Source organism: Varanus komodoensis, unplaced genomic scaffold, assembly GCF_004798865.1.
Source record: "Varanus komodoensis strain SLA01 unplaced genomic scaffold, ASM479886v1 scaffold53, whole genome shotgun sequence".
Taxonomy (NCBI): Eukaryota; Metazoa; Chordata; class Lepidosauria; order Squamata; family Varanidae; genus Varanus; species Varanus komodoensis.
The window spans coordinates 4,265,525-4,287,844 of record NW_025336126.1 but is presented as its reverse complement, the minus strand read 5'-3'; the positions used below and the strand labels follow the sequence as shown (position 1 = coordinate 4,287,844).

The following is a 22,320-nucleotide window of genomic DNA, read 5'->3' as shown; positions in this document are numbered from 1 at the left end:
GGGGAGATAAAGATGAGAAAAAGAAAGCTTAGGCTGCGGTAATCCCGGTGTCAGGCTGGATAATACTGTTTCTGAGCGTGTGTGGAGTGGTGAATCGTTCGTTTGAAACTGTTAAATGTATTACCAGTGTGTTTCCGCAGTGGTAAGTTTCACTGCCTTCAGCGGAGTTTGCACTCTCATAAGCGTGTTTAGGATCACAGCGGTAAATTGGAGTTTATTGAGGTTTCTGTGGACAGCCTAAGCAAATGAACTTTGGCTTTCAACCAAGCATACGATCCTACACGTGTTTGGAAGGAAAACCCGGAGGAGGGCTTTCTCGGCGGTGGCGCCCCATTTATGAAATGCGCTCCCCAGGGAGGTCCGCCTGGCGCTGTCGTTAGTTGCTTTTCGGCGCCAGGCTAAGACCTTTTTATTAAAAACTTAATTGTTAATTTATTTATTTAACTAGGGTTTTTTTATAGCCGAGAATGCACTGAGGTTTTATTGTATTGGGGGGTTTTATTGTATTGGGGGTTTTAATGTATGGTTGACTTTTTTGATGTTGTGAGCCGCCCCGAGGCTTATTGCGATGGGGCGGCATAGAAATGTTTTAAATAAATAAATAAACTTTATCAGACTTAGTGGGCTCTGCTTCCAAATTCGCCTTTTTTGGCTTTTCCGTGGTTAGTCGACAGTGGTTCTTACTGATAGCAGTCTTTGCTCTAAGCAATACATTATTAATTTTTTTACTTAAGAATATTTTTCGACTGCTATTAGACTATTATCTGGTTTGAGAGAAGAGGGCATTTGAGAAGGTCACAAAGAAGACTTGTGCAGTGTAAAATGTTGCAGTTTATCCTTGCTTTCTAACAGGACACTTACTGTGTTTCAGTATGTCCCACACAGTTTCTGTTCTCCCGATTCTCTTTTTCCAGTAGAGGCATAACAATGTGTGCCTACTGAATATCTCACTATTTTCTGTAAAGGGGCATGCCAGTTTGTTTCACAGCTGCATTTTAGGTGCATTGCTGTCAGATACAACCCCTCATTTGTAGTAAGATTGATAGCATGTCGTACAAGTTTTGACATATTTACAGTGAAGATACAACCATATCAAAAACTGGTATGGGTGAGAGATAATAGCTGAGAATGGTCATCCTGCAGGCAAATAGACAGGATAAAACTGCAAGAAGAAAAGCATATCTTGCTGCAGATTTACCCATCTAGGAGAGAAACGGCATACAGAAATGTGTAATTACTTGGTTGGATCAGTGGGATATGATTCCTTTACAGTGTGATAGACAAACTTCACATGGTTGCATAGATGGAAGTTATCCCTTCACTTATGCCCCAGCATTTAAGTTCCTCCAAATATGTAGTAGGGTTGGAGAAATCCATCGCTTTAATCTAGGAACTATATAATAATTTGCCTCCTATTCAATCATTGGTAGAACTAAGAAAGCTTTTTGATCTAAGAAATGTGGTTTTAGTTTAGTCCTAGATAAATCCTTACAGTCCCCAGTTAAAGCTACTTTTTCTCTTTCCAGGTATTGGTGATTGATGGACGTGGTCACCTGCTGGGTCGCTTGGCAGCCATTGTGGCCAAGCAAGTCTTGCTGGGTAAGGCTTATTTTAGGTTGGGAGGTGGGGAAGGGGGCTTACCCCACTCCCATGCAAAATACGGAGAGTCTGTACTGTGCTGGGCACACACAAGATGCTCAGGTTGTGGCAAGTGGATGTGTCATCAAGTTATGAAGTTGTCTTCTGGCTTTTGGAGAAACTTTTGTATGAGGCTGCTTTTAACCCAGGTTTCTTTCCCAGTGTTACAAAATGAACAGAACCTTGTAATAGTGGTGATATATTGCTAGAGGCCTCCTACTTAGAGAAGGCCCATAATTGGAGGTAACACCTCTACCACCATTTCAGGTTCTTTTGTCGCATCCTGAATGTTTGTGGCATATGCTTTCTTGTGAACAAAATACCGTTTCTTACTCTAGCTGAAACTACTAGTCTGTCTAGCTCAGCATTGTCTGATCTTGCTGGTAGCCTTGCTTCCCAAGATCCTTATTTTTTTTTTTTTTATAGAAGCTACTTAGCATTCGTTCCGGAGCTTTGGGAGGTTGACAAGGGGTTTATCTACTACATGCTAGATCAACTTGCTGTTTTCCAGTATCAAGCTTTCACAGGAATACAAAATTATAGCTTGTTGATCCTCTACTTGTAAAGTACTCAGATTCCCCTTCTGAAGCCTTGATGTTCCAGCCTGAACTTTGTGGTATATGGTTTCATCTGGTACTTTCTGTTTTTTGTTCTAGGGCGCAAAGTTGTGGTTGTGCGATGTGAAGGGATCAATATATCCGGCAATTTCTATCGTAACAAATGTAAGACGGATTCTTCAACTGTCCACATCTTCTGAGTGAGGGGATTCTTCTGCCATTGCTTCCATTTGGCCTACAGAGCCTTTTATGCATGGCCAATTCTCTGCTCCTTTGAGCTGCTATATTTTTCAAGATGTAATCCAACCAAATTGGAACAATTATAGTCCCTCAAAGATGCCAGGCTTTGCAATTAACCTGTTTTAGTAAAAATAGCTCCACATGTATTTAACTACTATGAGTTTCATCACGGGTGCAAAATCATGCTGTGGAATGAATATGCTTTTTTATAAAAGCAAACTGGCAACAGTCTTCTGTTTTTTCCAGAAGATGCACAGGAGAGTGCTGCAGTAACATTTGAATAGAAGTTTTGTGGAGACTTGCTACTTCTTCTTTTTTCTTGCAAGTGAAATGAACAAAACATCCTACATTGTTATTACAATTTAGAAAAGCAGCTGGCACCAAAATCTGTCATTTGTGCTAGAAGATTAATTGTCTTGAACAGTGGGGCAATTACAGCTCTGCTTTCTTTGTAACTGAGGTGCATTGGCTTAGAAAAGCAGAGCTGCAGCCTGTATCTATTAAGCATGGCTCCAGTCCTTTTGACTGCAGAGGGAAATGTGGACACTGCTCAACAAAGATTCTAAAGAGAATTCCAGTAGACAGAGGGGCAATCTTTGGTGCTTGACTTTGTATCTTCCTCTGAGATTGAAGTAAGCAGTGTACTATGCCAGTTGGTCAATTTTGCATTTATAAGATCAGTTCATATAGCTTGCACACGGCAGATTTTGGTCCCTTCTTGTGCTGAGTACACGCAGCCTTGGGATTCTAATTTACCCAACTAGCATTCATTTAATTTCCACAGCTGGAAATAGAAAAAAGCAGGACAGGATTGGAAAGCTGTTTAGCACTTTGAAAGCACCAAGGACTAGCTGAAGTCTTGTTTCTGCCATTTTTTTGTGCCTGCTTGAGAGGTGGGCTGGTGGTCTGTGATGATGCCTTACCACCATTTGTTCGAGTGTCATGGCCATGAGACAACTGTACATGCACTACCATCTGAGATCACCATCCTCTTCCCATGGCATGTTCTGCCTCTTGAAAACCTCTGTGGCCTGGGCTGGGCCCTGAAGGTTGGACTAGATGAATTGAGCCTCATCTCCCAATCAGGGATTTCAGGCTCTGCAACAACACAGTACAGAAATCTAGGGAGCAAGATAACTGGGATGAAAGCTGAAGGTGCCTTTTAGGGTAACTTGTATGTTTAAATGGGGAGAGGAACCATCTTCTCATCCATGTGCTTTTTTTCTTGCTCATGCGGTGAGCATGGCCTGTCTAAGGACTGTCTATGGCCTGGAATCTTGTGGTACATGCACAAGAGTTTTTATTCTGGCTTGGGCACTAGGACATTGTGAAAGGCCCACTTTAGCTGTCGCTATTGTGAGATAACGTGTGTTCTGAGCAGAGTGTCTAAAAGCCAAGTGATAGTTTCCAGGGACTGAGGTGAATTGCAAGTCTGCAGGCGGTGCCTTGTTGGTCTTTCCATTTAGAAATGGAAGTGTGTGCCTGCTGGGCTTTACCCAGGATAACATCCTTGCCGGCCTGGTCTAATTCAGTTGCTTCCCCACCCCCCTTCCTCCCAGTGAAATATCTTGCTTTCCTGCGCAAGCGTATGAACACCAACCCCTCCCGTGGTCCGTACCACTTCCGTGCCCCCAGCCGAATCTTCTGGAGAACGGTGCGAGGTAAGTGCATCATGCTCCCGCCAATTTTATTTAGCCAAAAAAATTATTCTAAAATTGCTTCTTTTTTAAGTGTGCACACATTTACCATTGATTGTATTCCCAGAATGTGCAACTCAGGTGTTTCTAAAATCGAAATGTTAGATTTCAGCATAGCATACTGAGAATGGGTAAACTGATTTATTTTCAGGGCATGTCACTTTCTTTTCCATTGGATTTGCATAATCTATAATTTTAAAAAATGATTTGTACTGAAAGGTGCACAATTCAGTACAAACTTGCATTAACTTATATTCCAAACTGCGCAATAGTACAGGAAGCACAGGGCATGTCGATTCATATTTTAATTCCAAAGGGCATTCATTTCTAGGTCACTGTCACAAATAAACTGATTGGAGCTTCAACCGCTTTTAATTTTCATACTAAATGTATCATACTCTTAGAGAACTCACACCACTCTCTATCCGGGAAGTTCTGCCTGCCCACCCCATCCATGTTTTCTGCCTTTCCTAGGAATGCTCCCCCACAAAACCAAACGTGGCCAGGCTGCCTTGGAAAGGTTGAAGGTCTTTGATGGCATCCCCCCTCCTTACGACAAGGTAAACCCTCCAGCTTTCTCCCGAGGGGCAGGTGGGCTGTGTGAATTCCTTGGTCTCCTGCCAGTGATGTTTTTCTTTCCTACCTACATTGTTTGACTTGCGGAGTGAGAAAAAAAAAATCAACACTGAGGCAGATTTTGTGCCTTTGGAAACGGCGGGCAGTTGCCTTTGACTTGTACATGTGGCTAACCGGGTGTGTCTTCCACAGCGCAAGAGGATGGTGGTCCCTGCAGCTCTGAAAGTGGTCCGCCTCAAGCCCACACGCAAGGTACCCTTCCTGCTGCTCTTTGATGCCTCACAGGCCCTGTGAGGAGCACACAGAATGTCTTGCAATATTTCTTTGCTGCCATCCAGTGCTCTGAAAGTACCCACTTGAGGAGAGTTCACAGGACTCAAAATTAGCTGTCGAGCACGTGCTTCTGATCAGAAGGTCACAAGTTCTAGCCCTACCAAGTCCAATTAAAGGGAGCTTGTATAGCCAGATGTAGAAAAGCTGCCGAAAGGCTGGGAGAACTCAACAGCTCAGAGTAAATCATGCTTGGCTACGTGGACTATTGCACTTAGGATTTCCTACATGGCTTGGAAACGAGATTTTTTCCAAGAGAACTTGGAAATAGCATTTCTAATCTAATAGTGGCAGCCCCTGCAACCTGGTTTCTGCCTGAAAATGTAAACAAGGCCTGTTGTTTACATCATTACAGTCATAGCATCATTTGTCTTGCCACTGTGGATTGGATCCCATTTTAGCCCCATCAAAGTAGATGAGATGCTGTATGGTTAAGAGAAAAACTGCCTACATTTCCCAGCATACCCCGGACACAGGATTGCACCTTAAGCTGGTCGTGAGGTCCCTGCTGGAGCAGACGGGAGTCCTAGGCCAGCATGCTGCACACACAATGGTCAGCCAGCAGTCCTTGGAAAACTCGCAACAGGACATGAGTTAACAGCACCCTCCGCCCCACCCATTTCCTGCCACAGCTGGCATTCACAGGGATCCCACCTCTGCAAGTGTTTTCCTCCATGAATTTGTTCAGTCTCCTTTAAAGCTGTCCAAAGAAGTGGCCCTAGCTGCATCTTGTTGAAGCAAATGCCTTGGTTTGCTTATCCACTGTTAACCATGACTTCTTGTAAGTTCCATTGCCTTCAGTGGATCTGCTGGTGAGTGACAGTCTGTATCCAGGCCTGCACAATTCATTCTTCTCAGCCTGTGAGAAACAGGGTCCTGACCAAACAGCCATTCCTGCTGCACTTACCCAAACTCTGTGGAGGGATTGGCTCAGGGCAGGTCTGTGATGATGACACTCCACCATTAGTTCGAGTCTCAAGACCGTGAGACAGCAACTCTTCATGCACTACCATCTGAGACCAGCCCTTCGGTGGCTGTATGGCCTTGTGCTTGTAGGGAAAGCGGGCACAGTATCCCTTCTGGGTAAGCAGCAGAATCTTAAGTGAATTGAGATGGGCAATGGGAATTCTGGTTCTGTTGAAGCAGAGGGGTGGGCAGCTTGTGGTCTTCCAAATGTTTTTGTTCAGCAGCTCCCTAGTGCTCTTTGGTGACTGGGGCCAATGAAAGTTTGGAGGTCACCTCAGTGTAGCTTGTAGGATAATCAGAAAAATATGGAAACATTTGTGTAAAACCAAACATTTGGTTTATTGAATAGGATGGAAGGTAGGTGCAGAACATTAACAGGGATAACCTTACAATGCCCATATGGTCACAGTTACAGGACCTCTTAATGCAGCAAGACTTGCTGTGCTGCCTTATTTGTAGGCATGTCATCCCAAGCCAAAGCACAAGCTTAACAAGCTATTGTGGTCCTCCCACATTTCAGAGGTGGTCAGTAAGCCACAATTTAATACCCTTTTCTGGGAGACAAGGTGGGGATGCAGCTGCTTCAGTAGAACAGTTACTTCTCACAGCAAAAGCAGTCCTTATCCAAGGAACATAGTTAGGGTAGGCAATTCTCGGGCATTTCTCTCTGGTACTCTTAATTCTACATGCTGAGGCTGTACGTAGAGCCCTGGGTTGCCTCCAAGATACTATCCTGGCTTCTGGGTGCTGTGGAAGGATGTTGCATTGCCTGGTGAACCTTGACAAGCTCCTCACCATTCGTCTGGTATAGCCCATCCAGCGCATGAGTTGCAGCCTAAAACATCTTGAAGGGCAACAAGTTGCCCATGCAATAAAGGAAAAACAGAGTTTGTAGCATGGGGTAGATTTAGGGATTTAGATTGGCCACTGACTCTGCAGAATCGTTTTAGAGAATGGAATTGCGCAATGGATGCTTGGGATCTGGTAAATAGGCGGAGAAAATGGGGTGGGGACCATGTGAGGAGTGGGCTTTAGGTGTCAGGTGGTATGGGGCTAATTCCAGGGGCTTTCAATTCTGGTTTCTAAGCTGTTGCATTTTTCTTGTGTGTACAGTTTGCATACTTGGGACGCCTTGCCCATGAGGTTGGGTGGAAGTATCAGGCCATCACAGCCACCCTGGAGGAGAAACGCAAGGAAAAGGCCAAGCTCCATTACACAAAGAAGAAGCAGCTGATGGTGAGCCAACCTTCTGCATTGTTGTGAAGGGTGCTCTGGATTTTATGAGCAAAAAGAAGGCCTTTTTTCTACCCTGCAAATTAAGGCTTGGGAAGGGGAGCCTATGTATGCATCTGGAAGTCAGAGGTCAGAGCCTTTAGATTTCCTCTTAACTTAAAAAATATAGTAGATCGCTTACCTATCAGTGTGGTATAAATGAGGCCTCAGAATACTGAAGGAATCCTAAATTAACTGGCAATTTCTGTTCTTGCTGTTGCTCTAGCATCAGATCTCCATTCTCCAGTACTTTCTGGTCTCTTAAAACTTTACCCCAAATGACTTCCTCCCCTTTTTCTTATTGCAGAGACTCCGAAAGCAGGCAGAGAAAAATGTGGAGAGCAAGACTGCTAAATACACAGACATCCTCAAACAGCATGGCATTTTGGTGTAACTCTAAATGTCCAGGTTCACTTCTCAATAAAGGATGAAGTTTGCAGCCTCTTGGTTTTGTGTTTGAACGTCAAAGGGCCTCTTTAAAGGAGCCATTCAGTCATTGCTGCAGTCAGATTTTACAGTCGAGGGGAAGGGGCACCGAGGAGGGCAGGAGCCAGGATTCTCAGATTCCCTAGATGGAAATGTTGCATCTGGTAATGGTAGTAAATGAGTAGACTGCTCTTAGGAAGTGAAGCGGCCTTCCCAAATCTGGTGCCTTCTGGTCATTTTGCACTTCAGCTTCTGTCAGCCCCAGACAATGACCAGTGGTCAGGGGTACTGGGAATTGTAGTCAAAAACGGGGGCTGGAGCAGCTTTCCTAATCATTTTTTCATCAGTGGCTTGATTGACATTTCATTTCCTCAAGTGACAGCTGAGCAACTGCTCAGTCCTTTTGCATGGTGTATTTACGTGGCAAGTAAATTACAACAGCCCAGTAGGCAATCATTTGACCTTGTTGCTTGCTGGGGATTTGATTTCTTGACATTGGAGGTTGTGCTCTTACTTTCCCACCTTTTGAGATCTTAATATGGCTGCCTAATTCTTTTCTCTTAACTTCTTTTAAAGCATGTTTTAGATGGGAGGCTATGCTGCCAGATGAAGCACTGCCCTGCAGTGGTGAATGCTCGTTCAAGGGAGTGCTTTTGTGTTTTGATTTGGTGTAGAGACCTCTGCTCTGCCTCTTATTTGGATTCTGGGCAAGCTGTTTTACTCTCATTGCTCCACCTTCTGGGAAAGGAATTTTAGGACTGGTGTTTAGGGACTGGGCATGCCTACCATGGTAGCCCGTTTGTGAGTGGGCTGCCCAAGTTCCCCTCCCAGCCATTTTCTGAGAGCCCCTGCAAAAATACTCAATGTGGAAGTGCTCCTTTAGTACGTAGAAGCTCAATATGGTCCCAGAAGAGAATGGCTAGTCCTGAAGCTTTAGGGTTTTGAGAGTCCACAATGTCACACAAGTTCCTATATTTTTCATTTGGTTTTAATGTTCATATAGCTGCAGTCTTCCAGGTATTTTGTCCCAGAACCCCTTTGGCTCTCGCCATTGGCTACACTAGCTGGGATTTATGGGATTTGTAGGCCAGAGCATTGGCAAAGTCACAAGCTGCCCATCCCTGGCCTAAAATGCAAGTAGGAAGCAGGATGGCCCTTTGGCATAGAAGTAAGCTGAAAAAGTGACTAATATTGAGCACTTGCCATTGGCTGGAACTATCAGTACTAAAACTACCTTATTTAAATGTAAGTGGAATTCTTAAAGGCTAGGTTATAGCTGTTTTACCCACTTGAGGGTGCCAGGTTAGTTGGGAAGAGAAGGAGAATTGGGTTCGATGTTCCCCTCCCAGTTCTTCAGTAGCTTTGTGTGTGAGTGTGGACAGCAAGGGCAAAGCGTTGCACTCGCAAGAAAAATGCTTCCATGTTCTGATCCAGACAGTGCTACCCATGCTCAGAGGTGTGCGACTTGATGCAGCTTCTTCAGGCATCGAGTGGGTTGGCCAGAAGTGCCTGTTTATTGGCAGGTCCTGCCACACTGCTTGTCCAGTACAGCCTGGTCTTGCTCATAGATGACCCCCACTTGCTTCCGTGCCTCATCCATGATGGTGACGATCATTTCGCTCTCGCACAATGGCATGATGGGGCTTTCTTTCAAACCTGCAAGGGAGACGGGAAACTGGATTCACAGGAAAGCAGGCTGCAGCACAGGCCTGTCTGGTTTTCTTGTGGAGCAGGGGTGCCCTTGGCCCTGTCGCTGGACTTGCAACTGCCATCTCCAGGCCAGCACGACTAATGGTTGGGGGTGATGGGAGTTGTAGTCCCAGCAATTCCTGGAGGGCTGCAGACTTCCCACTCATTTGAAGTTTATTACTTTTGTGCAAATAAACTTGCCTTTATTTCTGTTATTTGGCTTCAAGTGTTCTTTCTTCCCTGCAAACTATATGTTTCTCTGTAACAACTCATTTATAGGAAACAGACTTTACAGTTACCTAATTGGAAACACATACTCCTAGCTGGATACTCCATCCCTCCTCCCGTTACGACCATTTTCTGGTGAAGAGCATTCTAAATCCTTGTGGGTCTTTTGCCAGTCCCCTGCCCCACCTTAAGTTTTTGTCCACTCTGTTTATCTGCAAACCTTCAGATTCCCCCAAAGCTCCCTCTCCTTTGTGGATGGTGCAAGTGGTTTCTATACAAATGTGGGCTATATTAATAGTGCGTACAGCAAATTAATTTGCTATTAGTGAAGTGGCTGCAGGGGGACACCACGTTCAAGAGCCAGGATTATGCCTCTGGAGGTTCCTTACTGAGGAGCTGTGGTGGAGCGGGAGCGACTCTCTGTGCATCAGTTTGGCAGCCATGGGGAGCGGGCCCATTGCGAAGGTACAAGAACCAGCATATTTCAGCTTAGAGTTCATAGTACCAGTAACCTTTTGGAATGGGGAGACGGGGGCTGTGTGGAAGCAGCCAAACAAACGATGGTTTTGAGGGATGGTTCCCCACCTCTGGACTAAATGGATCATGATTCAGGAGCAGGGCAGGGAGGAACATGGCTCGGTCGGCATCCTCCGGTTTGGCCAACCCCACAACTTCTCGCCTTACCCTTGCTCAGGCAGTGGCGGATGTGCTCCGCTTCATATCGCAGCCCGATGTCGTGCGCGAAGAAGAGCGGCTCGGGAGAGGGCGGCAGGGGCCACTCCCACTGGTTGCCTTTCAGGAACATGACTGTGGGGCTGTTCATGTGGTCAGGGATCTAGAAAGAGGAGGAGGGTGCCTTCAGCTTGAGAAGAAAATGGTGTGGGTTTGTTCCTGGGATTTCTCCTCTGCAAGATGCCTTGCCCCTCCAGATTTGTATTTTGTATTTTGAGATTAGAGCAAACGTCCTTCAAATCCATTCTTTTATTTGCATTCCCAGGGGCTGGTTTGTGTGATGCAGCTCAGATCCCAATTCTGCCCACTCTGATATCACATTTTCCCCACTCTCAGTGTCCCCTCCTCCCACTGCAGGGAGCGGGGGGACACTGAGAGCTTGAAGCTTGCTAAGGCCACCTAGCAACACCACAGGGCTGGCATTGCAGTTTTATGACCCAGAAGCCTTCAGGATTACAGCTCATACTCTTGGTCACAGCACTATCCCAGCTCACATTTCCTGACCCCTAGAATCCTTTCGTTGTCCATCTCCACAATCTCTTACTATCAAGGCCTCACTCCCACCCCGATCCTGCCACTCCAAGGGAAATGGCCATTCAGGAAGCTCGCTTGTGGATTTCAACCCACTCACCTCTTGCAGCGTTTTGGGAGACCCACATATACCCCTCGGATCTTCTTGGATGCAATAATGCCCTCTGAGCTGGGTCTCGGGTCCAGAGGCAACCCAGAGGGTCCCCAAAGTCAACCACAAAGTGGCAGGTGATGCGCTCTGGCAAGCGGGCTCAGCAAATGCTGCTTATTCTCAAGAAAATGTGTTTAGCACCAGGGCTCTGTTATATTGCCATAGTCATGCTGATGCTATGATTTAAAGTGAATTTAAAAATTGAACTTAACCCATGCACCAGATAATGTATTTTCTGTCTTTTTAAAAAATCACAGTTGGCAAAGACTGTAGAAGCAGCTGTAAAGCACAGAGCGGTGGTTGCTTTCAGAAGTGGGGGTGCAGATAGAAATGTTAGCTGTGAGAGCCAGTGTGGTGTAGTTCAGAGTGTGGAACTCAGGCAATCTGGGTTTTAGTCCCCGCTCAGCCATGGAGCCAGCTGGGTGACTTTGGGCCAGTCACAGACTCTCAGCCCAACCTTCCTCACAGGGTTGTTGTGGGAATAAGATTGAGAGCAAGAAGAGGAGAATGATGTTAGCCTCTTTGAGTTCATTGTAATAAAAGGGGGGATATAAATCTAATAAAGGAAAGGGTTCTTGTTAGCCTTTCCCAAGCTGGTGTCAATCAGATGTACTGGACCAAAAACTCCCATTGCATACGCCGCAGCCTGGTTGAGGGGAGATGGAAGTTGTAGTCCAACTCATCCGGAAGAAGAGAAGACATGAGGGCAAGATGATCATGTAATGTGGAACTGGGACTCGGGCAATCTGGATTCTAGTCCCCGCTCAGCCATGGAGCCAACCGGGTGACTTTGGGCCAGTCACAGACGCTCAGCCCAACCTTCCTCACAGGGTTGTTGTTGTGGGGATTGAGAGCAAGAGGAGAATGCCTTGAGTTTGTTATAAGAAGGATATAAATCTAATAAATTAAAAAAAAAACTTCCACTTTGAAGTAAACCACGTCTCTTCTAAAAGTAGTTCCAATAAAACCATCCCATGCATGCTTACAGGGGGGAAAATGTCCTTAAATTCTCAACATTCCTCAGTCAGCCAGTTGTTTAAACATGCATAGGACGGCACCCTAAGAACAGGATGGAAAATTACTGCACTGTAACTACTTGGAAGGAAAAACATAATTTATATCAGTATAAGCAGTCCCAAAGTATGGCTCTTATACCTGGCTCTGTGCCAGCACCATTCCGTGCCTTGCTCCACTCCGAATCATCGTTTTACTACTTGGCGGACCTCACAGGTTCTAGTAAAAAGCAAATCCAAACCCACGCGAAATGGAGATCCCGCCCATTAGGTGGCCTGAATACGCACCTTAATAATGCCTTCCGTTCCCCCAATCAGTGCCTCTCCTGGTAAGTTGATCATCATGGTGCAATTCAGCACGGCCTGCCGGTTCCCTGAGTAGTTGAGGATGATGGTGGTCGTTTCATCCACTCCTGGGAAATGTACGGAAAGCAAAGTGAGGTCTCCGTTCCCTCTCCTGCAAGGTAATTGCAGCCCTCCGAGCAATTTTAACGCCACTCTGGCCTGCCCCGCCAGCAGCTCGGCGCGTTACCTGTGTGATGTAGCAGCGCCGAGGCCACGATGCTTTGTGGTTTTTCCGCCCCAAACACCATAGAAGCAAACTGGATGCAGTAACAGGCCAAGTCCAGAATGACGCCTCCACCCATCTTCTTATCCACTATCCTCGGGATGTCGTCCATTTTAAAACCCAGCTGAGCTTTGAGCACCTTTAAGTCTCCGAGAGATTTCTGTTGCAAAACGGTGCGGATCTGCTCTGATACAGGAAAGAATCTAGTCCAGAAACCCTGGAAGAGACAGCAGTCAGCAGTTGGGCGTATTTTATGCAAGCAGGTAAAAGAACAGTTTGGCACAATTTGAAAGCAGAATGTTTAACATGCTTTGTGTATTTTGGGGAAGTGTCTAACAACCCCAGTTTCTGGTTGTTGAAGTTTAGTATAGCAGTGTGGGGGCAAAGCTTGATGCAATATGAGAAGTAAAAGAGAGTCTACTCCTGAGTGACTAAAAGAATATTATTTATCTTTACAAAGCTGTTGGTGGGTGGGTGCTATACAATTTAAGAAAGGCAGACAAACAAACCAGCTTGTAGTTTGCAAATCTAACACACTAGACACTGATAAGTCTAGGTGGAACCCTCTGGAGTTACTAGTAGGTTCAAATCCTCACACAGCTCCAAAATTTGCCTCAAGTCAGTTACTGTCTTTCACACTCACTGGCTCACAATGTTATTCTGTGTTTTTTAAAGTGTGTATTAGGGATAGGGAATCCATGCTGTCAACTTTTGGGAGATGGGCAAGAGAGAAATTGAATAAATAAATAAATAAATAAATAAATAGGGACTGAGAACCAAAGAGTGCCTTAATTTGGCATGCATTTGTTTATACTTATATGTGCAGATTTAGGAACAATTAGAGTTTAAATAAAAATGCACTTAATTCGCCAGAGTTGGGTGCGTTAGGGCCCTGCTTGGCCTTCTTCTGGTTGTTATGGAGGTCGGCCCCACTTTCTCACAATGTAGCTTTCTTAACCAGACAGTTCAGACGTGGAAAGTGAGATAAAGGGGGCAGAAGAGAGGAGGAGCTGGCAGGTGATGGAAAAGCCAAGGCTAATGAGTGAAATCCATCAGGCAGTGACTGAGAACCAAACCATCCTGGGCATGGGAGGATGCACTGTGGAAATGGACAAGGAGGTGTGTGAATTCTTAGACCAAGTGAGGCAGGTGAGGGGGTGCCAACCTGAGCAGGCGGCTCTGTCGGGGAAGGTCAAGCACTTTGCTCCTGAGGGTGGAGTCCAGGCTCCGGGAAAAGAAACAAGGGGGTGGTTTCAGGTTGGGATCAACTCTTCACATGGGCAGAAGCTACTCCCACAGAGCAGAGGGATCGTTTCTTTGCTTTATGCAGCTTTTTAACAGCTCTCATAGAAGACAGCCAGTAACTCAGCAAAACCTGCCAAGATCCATTAAAAGACTGTATTTATAAGCTTTTGATTTTGATCTGCTGGAAAAGAAAAGGGACAGGAGAGAAACGTGTTTATAATAGTTATGTTTAAACTAGACATGTACAAGGTGCCTTCAAACAAAGGACTGTTCTGCCTGCAGAGTGCTCTGATTTTATTACCTGGAAACCCAGGATTTTCTGAAGACAAAGAAAGTGTTGCACTATGGAACTGCAGTTCCTTTCTAAGAGCCCAAGGCATGCCTTTCTGTTAAGGGGATGCTTGAGTCTCTCAGAAACTGAAATGCCCTCTAGAGATCACAGGGCCAGCTTTTCTGATCCCTTCCTTTCTTCAGGAGCAATCCTGGGACTGCTGTTGCACTTGAATATTCCAGGTGCAACCCTAGCATGGTGGATTGAAGAGTCTTACAGTTCCCAATTATAGGACTTTTTCTGTCTAAACATGCCTAGGATTCTGCTCCCAATATTTTAATCCATTCTTCGAGACCATTGATCTGTCATCACTGAGTTAGGTTTTTTGGTCTATTATTTTACAACTATTTCCATCATTTTCTGTCCTGATAATGCTACTTTTTGGTATTATAGCCCATTCCTTTGCATGCTTACTCAGAAGTAAACCCTACTCCCTGTATATCTACTCTAAAGTACTTTGTAGGGGCTGTCTGATCTAATAGAGCCAGCTTCTTCCTTTGCACCTGGTTTTGTTTTTGCTTGTTTGTCCCCCGCCGCCCCCAGGGATTTTCCTCTCTGCCTTTTTATCTGTTCCATTGCACAACTCAAGTCAACTCTGTGGTAAAGAGCAAGAATATTTCATGTTTTTTGTAGCAAATCATGGCACTGTCTAGGAAAATAGTAAGCTTTCCTTTAAACAATGACAACAACAAACACACGCACACAGGCTGCACAAACTTCTGTGACTGGGGAATCACAAGTGGCACAATAAATGGCTTGTGCAGAGATACCTCTAGCCTGGCACTAAAGCTTGGCAGAAAGTTATTTATGGGTTGTTTCAAAAGATAATTTGATTTCTCACTGTGGACCCAATTGCTCTTTGAACCCACTGACCTCATAGTGAGCAGGAAAAGCTTCACCCAGTACATTTCTTTACATTGGACTGTGCTTAGTAGAACAGGAGCAAAGCCAAGGTGGGGGGGGAGTGGAGATCCTCGCTGGAAGAGCGATGCAACTGGACGTTGATGGAGACTTTTGGGCAGTGTATCTGGAGGTCATGCAGTTGGGACAGGCTGGTCTAAGGCCCCACAGTGGCAAAACTGGGACTTGAACCCACATCTCACAGACCCTCTTTCTTCCACTGTCCTGACTGCGTTTCTTACCTCCATGAGAAAGACATCATTTTCCCGGGCAGCTTGGATCATGCACCGGACTTCAGCTGCATTCATGGCCAAGGGTTTCTCACACAGAACGTTCTTCTTTGCCCGGAGGAACATGAGGGTGAGGGCGCAGTGCTGGGTATGGATCACCCCCACGTAGACCACATCTGAATGGAGAGAGCCCAGGAGATGGTGAGGCGAGCATGGAGAGGGGCCCTGGCCCAGTCTGAGCTGCAGAACCTGCAGACTCAGCCTCCAAATCCGCTGCTTGCAGTGGCTGCAGTAGGTGAATCTCTGAGAAAGGGAAGGGAGCAGCCCCTTCACCGCTGTCAGGCTGAGATGCATGAGCAAAGGTTCCAGGTAGGAGACGGGGCTTCCCAAGTGAAGGGTCTCAGCATGTTTCTGGAGACCAGCGGGGGTGGGGAAGTGCCCTGCCCCTCTGGCCAAACTGCCCCCGATTCACTTCCTTGGCCCTTATGATGGGATGCAGCACTGCCCCGCCGCAAGCTCTGTCCCAGGATGCCATCGAGAAAAGCAGGGCGCAGCCCTGGGGAGGAGTCTGTCTGTGGGCTGGAGGTGCCTGATCTCTGCTGGCTTCAGCGTCTGGAACAAGGGTGGCTCCCATGCGGATGGGTAGACACAGCCCTTGTAGGCACCACGCCACTCAAACTAGCAGCAGATCTTGCTTGCATTTATGCCACCTTTGGCCATTTTTGCATTCTGTAGTAGTTTTTCACCACCAATTTATGCTTCTGTCAGCAGCTGATCAAAGATAAGAGTTTTTCCCTTTGTAGCAATGGGAAAGGGAGGCTTTGTCAGTGTGAAATGGAGGAAAGCTCTTATGTCTGATCAGCTGCCGACTGAAGTTCTTTCCTGTGGGAAACTCAGAGCAGGGCCTGTGGCAGAAACTGTAGGGCAGTGGTGGCAAACCTATGGCACATGTGCCACAGCGGGCATGCAGAGCCCTCTTGGTCAGCCTGCGAGCCAAGTCGCCCCAGCATCGCCCCAGCAGCTGAGTATCAGATAACAGCACACATACGGGCTACGCGCATGCTCGGAAAGGAGTAGTGGCACCAGTTGATGACATCACAAGCCATGACTCAGCCGCGACTCGTCTAAACTTTCGCATGGCTGGTCAGTCCACTGCCAAGGATGTATATAAATCTGCTTGGACTAGCTGTGAGGATTTTTTTCCAAATTAAAACCTCAGTTTTCAAGTTTTGTTGTGATTAGAAAGGGCAGAAATGTTGAGCTGTGCAGAAAAAGCTACTCAAGGAAGGCCTTTTCAAAATTGCCCCCTTTTCAATGGTATTTTATTAGGGTTAGGGGTGTGCACCAGGGTAGGGTTAGGGTTAGGGTGTCTTGGCATGGTTATGATGGTTGGAATGTGTTTAGAATGGGCAGAAATGTTGAGCTGTGCAGAAAAAGCCACTCAAGGAAGGCTTTTTCAAAATCACCCTCCTTTCAATGGAACTTTAGCCCAATATTAGGGTTAGGGGTGTGCACCAGGGTAGGGTTAGGTTAGAAAAACGAGGTGTCCTGGCATGATTTTGATGGTTGGAATGTGTTTAGAATGGGCAGAAATTATGAGCTGTGCTGAAAAAGCTACTCAAGGAAGGCTTTTTCAAAATCGCCCACCTTTCGCTAGAACTTTAGCCCAATATTAGGGTTAGGGTTGTGCACCAGGGTAGGGTTAGGGTTAGAAAAACGAGGTGTTCTGGCATGATTTTGATGGTTGGAATGTGTTTAGAATGGGCAGAAATGTTGAGCTGTGCTGAAAAAGCTACTGAAGGACGGCTTTTTCAAAATTGCCCTCTTTTCTATGGAAATTTCACCCTATTTTAGGGTTAGTGTTGTGCACCAGGGTAGGGTTAGGGTTACAAAAACGAGGTGTCCTGGTATGATTTTGATGGTTGGAGTGTGTTTAGAATGGGGAGAAATGATGAGCTGTGCAGAAAAAGCTACTCAAGGAAGGCTTCTTCAAAATCGCCCTCTCTGTTGGCACGTGAGCCAAGCCACGCCAGCATTACCCTTGCAGCCAAGCATTGGGTGACAACGCACATGGAGACCATGCGCATGCTAGGAAAGGAGTAGTGGGGGCAGGCGATGACATCACGAGCCAGGACTCATTAGCTGTGACTCGTCTGAGCTTCGCATGGCTGGTCAGTGCGCTGCCAAGGAGATATATTTAGATATTTTATATATATTGCTTGGACTGGCTGTGAGTTGTTTTTTCTAAACCAGAACCGCAGTTTTCAGGTTTTATTGCAGTGTTGGCACATTGCGATATATAAGTGGATTTGGGTTGCAGTGTGGGCACTCGGTCTCTAAAAGGTCCGCCATCACTGCTGTAGGGGATTCACCAGAAGGAGATTCGAAAGTTGGCATCTTGGACCCCTTTCCCTCTCTCCATGTGCACAGCGGGAGTTATGTTTCTGTCCCGGTGCTCCCTTCCAGGTCCCATCCTTACCTACATCAGGGTCATGTGCCAGTTCCTCGTAAGATCCATATGCCCTGCAGATCCCATGCTTCTTGGCGTATTCTTGGGCACGCTTGACATCACGAGATGCAATGGCTACGACCTGGAGGGAGGGAGGGGAGCCAGCTTGTGAGACTGGGAATGGGAAGGACACGTGGTCCCTAGCCTGGTGCAAGGCAAGTGAATGCCAGTTAATTACTCACAAAAATACACGCATTCCAATATCTCCTACTCTTGACCAGGGGAATAACAGATTCCATTCAGAATCTATTATTAATAATAGAAATGCATTTCCTGCCCAACCTTCCACTCAACAATACTTGTTAGTATATAAAATAAGGCTAATACAAGTTAAAGTGTGGGATTATAGATTACTGTCTGTGTAGATCAATTCTTCTGAAGTTGTTGTTGGTGGTTGCTTTTCGTATCGCATTTATATCCCACCTTTTTTCTCTGGGAAGGAATCCGGGGTTGCATACACAGCTCCGTTTTACCCTCGCAGCAACAACCCTGCGAGTCAGTTCGGATGAGCGTCAGTGTCATCCAGAGAGCCTCATGGCTGGGTGAGGATTTAGGAGCCAGGTCGCCCAAGTCCCCAGTCCAGCCGACACCCCACACCTGGCCTTGGAGTAATGCAAAGCTCCCTACACTGACAGTGCATGTTCAGGTACTTTTTGACTCTGGCCTTGCTGATCTTGTATGGCGGCATCCTCTGTCATTCCTCTGCCAGCCCCAAGCACGCTAGGAAAATGTTTCGCATGCTAGCAGTTTGGATATGTGTATTTGCAAGGCTGGACTAACTTTTTGAATTTGTTAGCATTTTTCCTTTCAACTGATAAATTAAACCAATAGAGACATGGGCTCAGGGGCCATTCACCCGAAAGAATGACTGTTGGCTGATGATCCACCCGTTTGCCGGGATGGTGCTCAAGGGTTCCCCAGTGAAGCTGAATAGCCAAGAGAAGGCCTCCCTCCCTCCCTCTGGATTTGGTTTCTGCCGCTCTTTGGGGGCATGAGGAGGCCCCCCAGACCTGGTGGAGGTGCCAGGCACGCTCCCTGCTAGTGGAGAGGCAGGAGCAGAGAAGCTGCAGGGACAATATTGGAAAGCTTTGCTGAGGCAGAGAAAGGGAGTTGGGAGTTTCAGCTGATGTTAGCTAAAACCAGGGGTGTAACTTTGGAAAGCTGCCCACGCTGTTCTCTGGAAAAATATTCTGCCTCGAAGGAATGCCACTTTGTTTACTGATAGTAACGAAGCAAAGCGTTAGGAGAGGCAGTTCAGCTTTTGAGAATGGGGTGGAAGCCCGGAAGCCACGAAACAAACCAAAGGCAATAGCTGGGAAGCCATCAAGCAAGCGAAAGCACCGAACCCCTGCGTAGGGCTGCAGCGATCTCTTCCGAATCCCGGCTCCCTTCGGATGCCTTCTCGCGCTTGGCCCTGTCTTAGGAAGCGAGCTGAGCCAAGAGAAGACCCAGCACGTGCAGCGTAAAGAAAGGGGACAAGTTGCCCGTGTGGCGGAGGGACGCTGCTGGCACGGCGTTTGCACAGGCCTGGTGGGAACGCTCGGTAGGAAGCCGGACTCATAGCCGCAAGGAACTGGGCTAAACATCAGGTCCCAGGGACTCCCACCCCAGGACAGATTCCTCACACAAGCTTAGCAAGGGAGGGGGGACTGGGCTGCCGCCACCTGGGGAATCCCAGGTGGTGCTGGGTTTGTCCTGTGCACCTGAGCATCAGCACCCTGCAGGATGCTGGGCAGGTGTGCAAGGAGGGTGCATCAGCAGCAACATAAGGATAAATGTGGGGGTTGGGCACACATGCAAAGGAGGGCCTCTGGACTTGGTGCTCTGGGCCAGGTCGTTCGGAGCCCTGCCTGGTGTTGCTAGGATTTCACCCCAAGGCCTCCCAGGCTCTCCTGCTAAGCCGCTGCCTCTGTTTTGAGTGCGGAGCCGCAGCCACAAGCAAAGCTTTGCTGGCTGTATTTCTCGTGAACTGTCACTCCTGCACACGAAAGTGGGTGATCCTGCCTGTTCGAGGAGAACCCCGGCCTTTTCGCCCGCCCACCTGCCCCCATCTCTCGCGGGCCCTCACCCAACCTTGTGGTCAGCCAAAGGCAGAGTCTTCAGAGCCACCAGGAAATCATGGCTGATCTTGCCGGCAGAGCAGATCCCCCAGCGGAGGGCCATGGAGGAGTTCGGAGCCCCGGCAGCCGGGGAGCAGAGTGGCGCTGCTGCTGCTGTCCGCCTCGCCTGGGTGCGGCATGCGTGTGCCTGAATCAGCAGCGCCTCTTTGCGCTGCGCTGCGCGGGGGAGGCTGGGCCGCCCCAGGGCAGGGAGAGGCCTGCTTGACAGCTGCTGGAGCACAGGTGAGAATCAGCATGTGGCAATGGCCTGAGCCAGGGAGGACGTATCCTGGCTCTTCAGAGGAGGGGCTGGGCACTTTGCAGGAGCTGAACGCATGATGCTCTGGCAGGGCAAGCTCAAGCGACTTGCCCCGTCTGCCACTTCCTTGTTCATTCTCTGAAGTAGGGCAGCTGGGAGATCCGATCTCTCTCCCCTCCCTTGTTATCCTAGCCACCCCCACAGTGGGGAAAACAAGTGGGATACCATCTATTTTTCTCTGGGCAGGAGTGCTTTGCCTCAAAAGAGCTGCGTCACCAGAACCTCAGAGGATAAGCGTTCCCGCATCGCTGCATCTCCACAAAAGCAACAGACAACAACCGCCCATCTCCTGGTGAATAAAACAATTTCACAAATGTAGGAAGTTAGTATTTTTCCCCCAAGTTTTCTTTGAAGGCTGTATAATCCCCAGCTCCCTGTGAGACCTTGGTCAACATCACTTCTCTTGCCAAAAGCAGGGCCATGCACTGGACTGAGCTCATGGGTTAGCCATACAGGTTTCTCCTCTGTGTTTGGCTTTGGTCATGCCCAGAGCCAGACCCACTGACATGGGTGAATGTAAGAAGAGCCTTGCTGGATCAGACCAAGGGGCCATCTAATCCAGCACTCTGTCCTCACAGCAGCCAACCTGCTGCCTGACAGGAAATCCGCAAGCGGGACAAGAGTGCAACTCACTAGTCCCTTTGATTTCATCAGGTCTGCTCTAGCTACAATCTGCTTCAAGGAGGAGGATATATACAGTACGGTGCTTCCGGATGGACGGCTTTAATGCTACCAACCAAGAAAGAACGAGGAGCTGTTCCATCTGTCAGTCCTTAGTAGATTTTCTGATATAAGAAAAAGGATAGAAGCACAGTAGGAAAACACGGGTGGGGGGTTACTGTCCGGACCACCATAAAATTCCATTGATGAGTCGGGGCAATGGCACAGTAAAAGTTTCTCTGGACACCTGTAGTCCTTTCAAAGGAAGGAAATGGGGCTGTGCACTCTGCTCCCATCCACACATGCGCATCAATAAGCCCTTTCTTTGTTGCCTGGCAAGTGGGTAGAGCGTTCTCATAATGGCCGGAAGGCTTATAAAAGGGTCATTCAAAAGGGGGAAGTCAGGGTGGGCGTGTGCTTTGCTACACCCTCTGAGTATGTATAACGCCCGCATCAGTTCAGATTTTATAAACTGGATTGTTTCAAATAACATGTTTTCCAGCCCAAACCTCACGATGGCTTTCCAGATGCGATCTTCATTGAGTTCAGTGCGACTCACTCCCTGAAGAAGCATCCTTCAGATTGTGACTGTACCACTTATAGCTTCCTCCCCAAAGAAACTGGGCACTGGGGGTTTGTGGTGGTCTTGGGATGAGAGCTTTGGCTTCAAATTATTTCATAGGATTACATTTCAGAAACTGTCTTTGAGATCTGAACGATTTGTGATCTGTTGGTCCCTTCCATGCCAGGCAGGTTGCTTCTGTGCTCTGGGGGGTTTGGATTCTGATGTTGTTCTAGATCCAGGTGAGTAACCTGTGATCTTCTAGAAGTTTTGGCAGACAACTCCCCCCCCCCCCCCCCATTGGCCATGCTTGAAGGTTTGGAAGGCGGCAGAATGGGGAAGGCTGATTTTATCTGTTGTCCCTCACTTGTTTTCCTCCTTCCTAGGCAAGGTGGAATCTCAGACAGCTCATCCCAGTCCTGTCCATGCTGAGCCACCGAAGAGGCGTGGCCCAGCCTTTCGTGATGACAGTTTATTGATAATTTTTTCTTGTGAAATGATTGTGGCAGCCCGAGGCAACAGAGCATTTCATATGCCGGGAACTTGATCCTAATCTGCCTGCAGATCACATGGGGCTCTGCTGTGGAAGCTTCATTCCCTCACCCACGCAAGCTCCTGCATTAGGCCCAGATGCAAACTTTGTGATGAATTCAAAGGGAGAGTAGGAGGTAGACATCTTGAAACCGGTACAGTGGATTCTAAGAGCCAGAAATGCAGCCGTGTAGAACTGGACCAAAAGACCATCTAGGCCGGCCTCTTGTCACCCACAATGGCATTGTGCATCTTTTCCCAATCTAGCACCCTGCAGTTGTCTTGGACTACAACTCCCATAATCCCCAGCCAGGTGTAGC

At 47.4% G+C, this 22,320-nt stretch overlaps 2 protein-coding genes and 3 non-coding genes across 5 annotated transcripts in view; 4 read left to right on the top strand and 1 right to left on the bottom strand.

Moving 5' to 3' along the window:
• Positions 1-7,715, top strand: part of RPL13A (ribosomal protein L13a) — a 33,550-nt gene extending 25,835 nt beyond the window's left edge. The window contains exons 4-10 of the mRNA XM_044447926.1: positions 1,527-1,599; positions 2,295-2,360; positions 3,995-4,096; positions 4,607-4,692; positions 4,901-4,960; positions 7,118-7,240; positions 7,584-7,715. Coding sequence (XP_044303861.1) covers positions 1,527-1,599; positions 2,295-2,360; positions 3,995-4,096; positions 4,607-4,692; positions 4,901-4,960; positions 7,118-7,240; positions 7,584-7,670 — 597 coding nt within the window. The 3' untranslated portion in view covers positions 7,671-7,715. The remainder of the gene's footprint in view (positions 1-1,526; positions 1,600-2,294; positions 2,361-3,994; positions 4,097-4,606; positions 4,693-4,900; positions 4,961-7,117; positions 7,241-7,583) is intronic.
• Positions 3,337-3,420, top strand: LOC123032341. The gene has a single exon (XR_006416463.1). It is a non-coding gene; the product is annotated as a small nucleolar RNA Z195/SNORD33/SNORD32 family (small nucleolar RNA).
• On the top strand, positions 4,748-4,827 carry LOC123032343. The gene has a single exon (XR_006416465.1). It is a non-coding gene; the product is annotated as a small nucleolar RNA SNORD34 (small nucleolar RNA).
• On the top strand, positions 5,975-6,061 carry LOC123032342. The gene has a single exon (XR_006416464.1). It is a non-coding gene; the product is annotated as a small nucleolar RNA Z195/SNORD33/SNORD32 family (small nucleolar RNA).
• Positions 7,716-9,215: 1,500 nt separating the features above from the next.
• Positions 9,216-20,001, bottom strand: LOC123032094 (trans-1,2-dihydrobenzene-1,2-diol dehydrogenase-like). The gene is made up of 7 exons (XM_044447720.1): positions 19,903-20,001; positions 17,800-17,911; positions 15,333-15,496; positions 12,579-12,831; positions 12,335-12,459; positions 10,304-10,454; positions 9,216-9,358 (listed from the first exon to the last, which is right to left on the bottom strand). The coding sequence occupies exons 1-7, from the start codon at positions 19,990-19,992 to the stop codon at positions 9,216-9,218; spliced, it is 1,038 nt and encodes a 345-aa protein (XP_044303655.1). The 5' UTR covers positions 19,993-20,001.
• Positions 20,002-22,320: the final 2,319 nt, after the last annotated feature.